The 8,549-nt window shown below is 33.5% G+C and overlaps 1 protein-coding gene across 1 annotated transcript; it reads left to right on the top strand.

Moving 5' to 3' along the window:
* The first annotated feature begins 1,779 nt into the window (after positions 1-1,779).
* On the top strand, positions 1,780-7,908 carry LOC110738962 (probable NADH dehydrogenase [ubiquinone] 1 alpha subcomplex subunit 5, mitochondrial). Its single transcript, XM_021919404.1, has 2 exons — positions 1,780-2,204; positions 7,373-7,908. The coding sequence occupies exons 1-2, from the start codon at positions 1,892-1,894 to the stop codon at positions 7,579-7,581; spliced, it is 522 nt and encodes a 173-aa protein (XP_021775096.1). The 5' UTR covers positions 1,780-1,891; the 3' UTR covers positions 7,582-7,908.
* The last annotated feature ends 641 nt before the right edge of the window (positions 7,909-8,549 follow it).

The raw sequence follows: 8,549 nt of genomic DNA, 5'->3' as shown, positions 1-8,549 counted from the left end.
TTTTCTTTCGGAACGATGCAAATAATGCCACTATGACCTTGTTAGCTCATGGTTATGCTGAATAACATGATCCACTACCTCAAACTTTCCTTCTTTATTCACTTTTGCTCTTATGCATGCCTTGCAATTTGATCTTGTAATGGCTACTTATCTTGGCTTTCTTGTTTTCACATTCACATCCTCTTCATTAACTATTTCAACTAACTTTGTTTTCTTGTAACCTGAATTTCTCTTTCCTTCAGCAGAACACACATAATTTTTCTCAGTTACTATTTTTGTGTGTGTCTGGTATCTAGTTGTATGTTTTCGTATTGAAAACCCCAGTATAGCAGCATGTTTTTCATACAATTCCAAAATTTCTTCAAAAGTTTCTCTTACTACACCAAAAAATGAACCTCCAAGATCTAAACCAGAAGCATGAATTGGATTTGTATCTGTTATTTAATACAGATATATCAGATTATAATCAGAGGCAGCATATAATTCAATTTAGAGGAAACAAAATGGTAACATTTGTTCGAAAATAAGGTCACTTTTATGCATGAAAAGGGTGACTTTATGCTGTTAAAAGAGTCACTGTATGTTGTTACATGAGTAACTTTTTTAGTTAAAAGGGTCACTTTTTGCATATAAAAGGGTCACTTTATGCATATAAAAGGGTCACTTTATTCATATAAAAGGGTCACTTTATGCATATAAAAGGGTCACTTTATGCTGTTAAAAAGGTCACTTTATGTTGTTAAAAGGGTCACTTTATGAATATAAAAGGGTCACTTTATGCTGTTAAAAGGGTCTCTTTGTGATGTTAAAAGGGTCATTTTGTGATGTTAAAAGGATCACTTTGTGCTGTTAAAAGGGTAACTTTAAGGCATACAAAGGGTTACTTTTTGCATACAATCTGAAATGTTTATAGAAATTACCTTCAGTTTCATTTGATTTGGTTGTTTGATTTGAATTTGAATCAATTGATTTGCCAGGAACCACTTGATATTCTGCATTATCAATTGGTTCTTCTGCAATCTCAATTGCTTCTTCTGCATTGTAATTGCTTCTTCTGCATCGTCTACATTGTTTATATTGTTGAGTATTGGTACGAATTCATCTCCAAAAATCTTTGTTTCTTCTTCTTCTATAATCGATCGATTTAAATCGATTTCAAACTCAGTTTCAATTTGCCTCTGTTTTTGTAGCAATTCGTGGATGAGATTGCTACAATTTGTGGTATCGAAAGTCGAATTTTCCATTGATGATCGAATTCTCCAATTTTTGCGTTTATCGAATTCCTCAATTTGTAAGTTTTCTCACTTTCTCTACTTTAATTGATGATCGAAATTTTTAATTTGTGCGTTTTTCACCTTTTTTCTTCTCAATTGATGATCGATTTTTACAATTTTTGCGTTTTCTCACTTTCTCTCTCCTCAGTTCATGATCAAGAGCTGTGTTTTCTCACTTTCTCTCTCCTCCATTGTTGTCTGCGTTTTTTTGATTTGAGGTATTAAATTTCGCGATTTTGCTTTTTTTTTTTTAAAAAAATAAAATAAAAACCTAGTAAATGAGTGGCACGTGCAAAAAGTCCGATGTACAGTAAAAATACTGTACACCGGGTGCATGTAAAATAGATTTTAAATAATAATAATTCAAAGGTGGGATTATAAATAGTCAACCGTAAAAAAGCGGGATTATTAGAATCAATTTTTCCTTAATAATTTTATAGATTATAAATATTGTGGGAAAAAAAAAACCATCTTGATACTCGTATATATTACTTGAACTCCTTTGTAAAAATAAAGTGTAGTGTGGTTGTGGCCGTTAACGTCAGGCAGCAACAGTGGTGAGTTGATAGAAAGTAGTCGAATAGAGAGAGAAAGAGAGCGAACGACGAAAACCAAAGATGTTTTTGAGGAGAATTGCAAGGCCATTAATGGCGAAAGTGAAGGAAACAACAGGGATCGTAGGTCTAGACGTAGTCCCAAATGCGAGAGAAGTTTTGATTTCTCTCTACAGCAAAACCCTAAAAGAGATCCAAATTGTTCCTGAAGATGAAGGCTATCGCAAGGCTGTTGAGAGCTTCACGCGCCACCGTCTCAAGGTCTGTGAAGAGGAGCCTGATTGGGAGATCATCGAGAAGCGTCTTGGTTGTGGTCAGGTTGAAGAACTCATTGAAGAAGCTAAGGATGAACTTACCCTTCTATCCAAATTGAATGGTATGTTTGTTTCTTTTTATCTTGATTTTGTTTACATTGTTGAAACTTAGAGTTTTGATGAATTTATATCTGATTTTGATTGGAACCCTAGTTTATTTGAGTTTGATTTTTAATGGGGGTGTTTTTAAGATCTATGGATTGAATAAAATGTCGTCGAAATGGGTGTTTTGTATCGCGATATGTTTAATGGATTCAGTAAGAAGGTTTTATTCGTCGCCATTTTCGGCTCTCGATTAGGAATATTGAGCCACAAATTAGGGGTAATAGGAAGAAATGAGGGTTGGTTTGTGTGCATTATACTGTCAATGTTAACTTGACAGTTGAGGTTTAGCTCTTATGTGGTTAATAATCTAATCTTTTGATTGCTGACGGATTGGATTCTGAAAACATAGCAATTGGGCTTTTGTAAATCTACATTGGATTAAACAGGCTTCTTTCACTTTCGTCTCTTTGTATGTATTCCATCAGTCTTAGTGGTGCTTTATTAGGATCTTCATTTCATTGGTGCTATATTAGGTTCTTCAAAGGGATGGTCTTCTTTCATCAATCTCAGTTTTGTCATGCTTTTTGATCTAGCATTTAGTTTATGCACATAAACTTAGCAATGTATTCTGTAAGTTGCTAATAATCTCAATAAAGTTATATGTAGGGTTACTCTGTGCATTGTAGTTAAACCTACCAATTTGTTGATTATTAGTTAAGAATACACGAAGTCACGAAGTCACGAACTGTAGCCCATACGTACTACAATGCTGAGAGAAGAAATTATTTGCGACTTGTTGAGACAAAGGAGCTCTCTTAATTTCTGTGGAGATATAATATTTTAATAGGTTTTGTTTCTGGAGTCTGTGAGTTATGGACCCACATATGCAACTCACCTTGGAAAGTAAAAAGAAAATTAAGGTTTAAAATCTTGTCAAATCGTGAGACAACCAGACCAGATTTCAACTTGTTTCACTGTTTCACCCTGATCATTAGGCCCTTATGCAATGCTTGGGATAGCAACTGGCCTTATTCTTGTTCACTGCTATTCTTTGTCTCCAATGGACACGCATTGAACCTGCTTCTTTGCGTTGTTGACAATAGTAAAGATTGAAAATAGCCCATTTTTCTCCCTCTCAATTGTCATTTCGCTGCTTGAGTTGTCGACCCACAAATGCTGCAAATCTAGGAATTGAAGAGTGGATGGTAGATGCTACTGACAATGGGTCTTGAAGATCTTTATCTGATTTTTTTCACATTTGACTCTTATTATTAGGCACTTTTGCGATGCTTGTGGATAGAAGAAAATGATCCACATAAATATTCTGGTCAATTTTTGAAAACCTTCCTGCTGCTTTTTGATAAACGCACTTTTGATCCTTTGAATCTTCTTGTCAATTGGAATATCCCTTTCATTGGTCGTAATTTGTCATAGGATTATTACTTATTAAGTGCTTCTCCTTCAATCTTTGATCAATTACTTCCAGATTCAAGTCACGTTCAATAGAGTTTGGACTGGGAAGCACCTTTATCTGTATACAATGATAGCAAACCATGTATTATATATAGGCACTTAGGGTTACTGGTCATGTTAAGGTGGTCGTCACTGCCATCTTTATAACATATCTTTGATTCAACTGAAGGACTTTGGTGCATATAGATTTTTCTTCTTTTTATAGTAGTTAAACCTATTATACAGGAGTTGTAAAGATATATTTTAATACAAAATTTAAAGAATGCTTTAGATGTTGGTCATGTTTGATACTTTGTAACTTCCTCTAAGAGTTGTGTTTCATGGTCATGCTTTAGATGTTGGTCTCTATAGGTAGGGAGAAGCTTTGAGAAAGAGTTAGAACCATATGCATTAGGAAAATAATTCTAGGTTTTAATAATATATATATAGGCAGAGATGTATGCATAAATAATGTATTGTTTAGTTGTGGTTTTAAAAGAGTAAATTTTGGTGATGGAATCTTCAGTATTGTGATGTTTATGTGAAATTGTTATTATATTAGTTTTAATATAGATAAGTGCATTCATTTGTTTATTTATGTTTTCCAATCGGAACATATGTTGCCAAGAATCGGATTTGGGTGGCATATCCGAGTAATCCGACACTTTGTTACTACAAGACACCCAAATATACAGTGACCATATATGTAATTTTATAAATTCTGGAGTATACATGACACTCGACGAGTCGACGCAGTAGGGTGTCATAGTTAGGAAACAATTTGCCTTAGTATTGTAGAGAAGAGAGATAAGTTCACCTGTATTTTAAGCAATCAACTGTTGATGTGCTATTTTGTTAGTGTGCCCAAAATTGCTCTTATGCTGCTTGTCAAAGGTAAAAGGTTATTAGAGCATGTCTAGCTTCCTCTAAGAATATATTTATACTTTTCACTTTATGGTTAATTGGATATAGATGCACAATGATGAGCAAAACTCTTCAAGAACATATCAAGAATTACCTTAATGTTATCTACTACCTCTAATTCAATTGTTTGCAACTTTGCCAAAAATGGATGCTACTTTTTGCAACAAATGTTTTCTTTCTTTTTGTAGGCTCTCTCTCTCTCTCTCTCATGCATCCATATTTCTCTCTCCATTTTACACTCACAAACAAATTTCCAAAGTTGCAAACAATACGAAATTGATGTAGTTTAGGATTTGATGGATGTTATCTTCATCATTTGAGTACAAGGTTTATCAAAATGATACTAATGTACAAAGTTCAAACTAGCTAAAGACTATGAATTTTATTGTTATACATGGTCCAACTTAATAATTTTTTTATTTATTTATTTTATCATTTAACCATCTTGAACGTGCTACATCTTTCTATGAGTTACCCCCCCCCTCCAAATCCCCCAAATGGCTCCAAGGATTGAGAAGGAATGAGATAATTTTATTAGTATTACGTATGTGTGCATCACACTAAAAAAAGTGTGAATGAGTACTCTTTAAGGATTGAGAAGGCAATAGAGAAATATCATAAAATCAGTGTATCAAACTCATAACAGGCTCATTAGGTCTAAAACAGTTTCAAAATTTTCCTTTATCTCTCGTCCCAAGAGCAACAGTAGCTTCTCCTTTATGTTTTTCTTGTGTCATCTTCCTTTTTCTACACATTTAAACTCTACCAAGCTTGTTCCCCGGCAATGACTAGTGCTTTCAATCAATGGTCATCTCATCTGTCATTCTTTCTCCTTCATGTTGAGCTTTTTGTTACCCTGCTGAAATAGCCTTATTATTATTATTATTATTATTATTATTATTATTATTATTATTATTATTATTATTATTATTATTATTAATGTAAAACAACAAAAAATAGTCAAAGTAACTTGTGTGAGTTGTGCAAAAGTCAAATCGTAGATTGCTCGATTCAGGATTAGGGAGCGAGCAGGCCAAAGAGTTCACATTTGATTGACATCTATATACTAGGTTGGACTAGGCAAAAAATAAAAATAGTGCTCAGAGCAGTAATACATATTTCGTATTTGTTAGTTGTCACCATTTGACTTTTGCACAACTCACACAAGTTACTTTGACTATCTTTTGTTGTTTTACATAAGGGTTATGTTGGATCTTGAGATTCATCTTGATTAATAATTTTTAGAAATCAAGTTTTTATAATTTCTATCTACTAAGAATTACAAATACAAATGACTTAAGCTATACATTGACTAGCTTTTGATTTTTTTTTTTTTTAATTTCTATCTACTTAGAATTACAAATATAAATGACTGAAGCTATGCATTGACAAGCTTTTAAAATTTAAAAGTTTACTGCTTAAGAAGATTGAGGAAGTATTTCAATTATGTTAAGGGCTTGTTCAACTCAGCTCCAATAAGTTCAGTTGAGCTCTTAATTTTCTTCTCTCATAAAATTATTCAGTTCAACTCAGTTCCAATAAGTTTGGTTCAGCTCAGTTTAGTCAATCAGAACACGCCCTAAGTAATGAAATTAAGATAAATGATTAGTATGAGGGTTGACTTAGATTGGTTCCTAAATTATAAAATTGACAGTTATTTGGTCTCATCTTGGAGTAGTGAGACAAAAATTTGAGTATAGTGCTCTTGGGAATGCCTTTTGAGCTGATGCCTTGCTGTTCGTTGCATAAACATGCAACTTGTTGATGTTGGGTTCTTAGTGGATTATAAGGATCATGGACCTTAGTGTGCGTTTTGGTTTGCTTTGACCAGGTACAGGGTTGAGTATGAGTTTCTATTTAAGAAAATTGACTGTTATTTGGTCTCATTTTGAAGTAGTGAGGCAATGTAATTTGGGAATGCCTGTTGACCTGATGCCTTGCTGTTCGTACTTCATAAGCATACAAGTTGTCGCTGACTGGATGCAGGGTTCTTAGTGATTGTGATCAGCAGGATGATGAAACTTAATGTACATTTTGGTTTGCTTTGACTAGGTACTGGATGTAAATAAGCATTATTTTTCCTTTATAGGCAAGTATTTGCTTGAAAAGGTGAGGTTACCTGCATTGCTGCATGAGAGAAAAAAAAATGTAAATTGGTCCTCATAAGACAAAGATAAGTAGAGCACACAAGTAAAAAATAAAATAAAATTGAGAACCTTCCTAATTTCAAATACTCTTCAACTTGCGACTGATGCTCCTAGCTGCATAATGAAAGTTTTAATTGGATTTTGTAACACTTTAATTAAAGCATTATGGTTTCTACAGGATTAAACATCCTTTACTTGCTGCTAGACCTAGTTATTGGGCGGGTCGGGTCAAAAAGGGTTACATTTTATAGGGTCAATATCGGGTCGATAATGGGTGGGCCTACAAAATATCAATTAAAATAAATATTGGACAAAACCATTATTAAGTGTACATGAATACAAATTTATCTATGTAATTAATTTTACATAATCTATTTTCTTTATCAATTAAATTGGAAAAACATTTTGGCCCTATATTGACCCTACCCAATTAGGGCCCTGTCCATCAAAGGCCTTGTCCATTAAAAGCCCTTTAAGCTTGGCCCCGACCCTAATATCATTGGGCTACCCTGCCCAATTACCACCTCTACTTGCTACTTACCTGTTCATGGATTTGCATGTTTCTTTGCATGTTTCTTTGTCTGTTCACTTTGACATTCTCCTGGGCTATATGGGTCTGCATATTGTGTATTTAACATAGTTCTAACCTGTTGATTTTACAGAGTGGAATCCATGGGGTGTTGATGATGACTATGAGTGTGAGGTTATTGAAAATGACGCTCCAGTCCCAAAGCATATTCCATTGCACCGGCCTGGCCCTCTACCTGAGGAGTTCTACAAAACGATGGAGGCAATTGCTTCAGAACCTGTGAACGAGCCAGTCATTACAGATGGTGGTGATTCAAAGTCAACAAAGCAGGATGCTGCCTGATCATTGGCTTATTTTGAGTTTGCTGCATATTTGGCTGTTTGGAGGTCAAATCCATATTATCTATTGTCTTTGATCTCATCAATGTAGTGAAAGAAAATTATTTACTGATCTGACAGGCACAATCTGTTTGTTTCAATAAAAAGTTTTGGTGCTGTGTCCTCCTTTTGGTGTAAGTCGATGGCACTAGACAACTGCTTTGTATGCACAAAGCCTTATTTTTGATGTGTTCTTCAGATGAATGTGTACCGAGCATCCAACCAATATTGTCAATTTCTTTGTCTCATCAATATTATACAACTTGATATAGATTTTCTTACAGAAGCTTTATGTTTTCTTCTTAACCATTTTTTTTCTCTAAAGTTGGAGGTCTCTTCTACCTCTTCCTTTGCTTTTCCCAACTTTACTATGGGTTTGTTTAGTTCATCTTATTTTTGCTTATCTAATCTAATTTCAGTATTTTTTAATTTTTTTTAAAAAAATTTTTGTTTTTTTTTAATTTTAATAATTTATCATAAACAACCTTTTAAAGTGTTCACTTTTATTTAAAACCTTATATATTGCTAATTACACCCCTTTCCCCTCCAATTAACTCCCATTAAATAAAAGTGGACACTTTAAAAGGTTGTTTTTGATAAATTTTCCTTTCTTTTAATCATTTTTTTCACGATAAGTTGGGGTGTTCCTCCTGCCTCTTCTTTTGCTTTTCCAAACTTTAATGTCAATCAACTTTATTATGGATTTATTTAGTTCATTTTATTTTTGCTTATCTAATCTAATTTCTCTCTCTCTCTCTTTTTTATTTTAATTTATTTTATTTTATTTTATTTTTACCTTTTTCTATTTGTCAAAAATTGTTGAATTCCCCCACCTCACCCCTCCCCCTTCACTCTTTTTATTTTTTATTGGTGAAATACAACACTTCTTGAAAAAAGGGTCATTTTTTCTTAGATGAACACTTCTTCAATAAC

The sequence above is a fragment of the Chenopodium quinoa genome, unplaced genomic scaffold (assembly GCF_001683475.1).
Source record: "Chenopodium quinoa cultivar QQ74 unplaced genomic scaffold, ASM168347v1, whole genome shotgun sequence".
In the NCBI taxonomy this organism is placed as follows: domain Eukaryota; kingdom Viridiplantae; phylum Streptophyta; class Magnoliopsida; order Caryophyllales; family Amaranthaceae; genus Chenopodium; species Chenopodium quinoa.
This window is presented reverse-complemented; position numbering and strand designations above follow the sequence as displayed.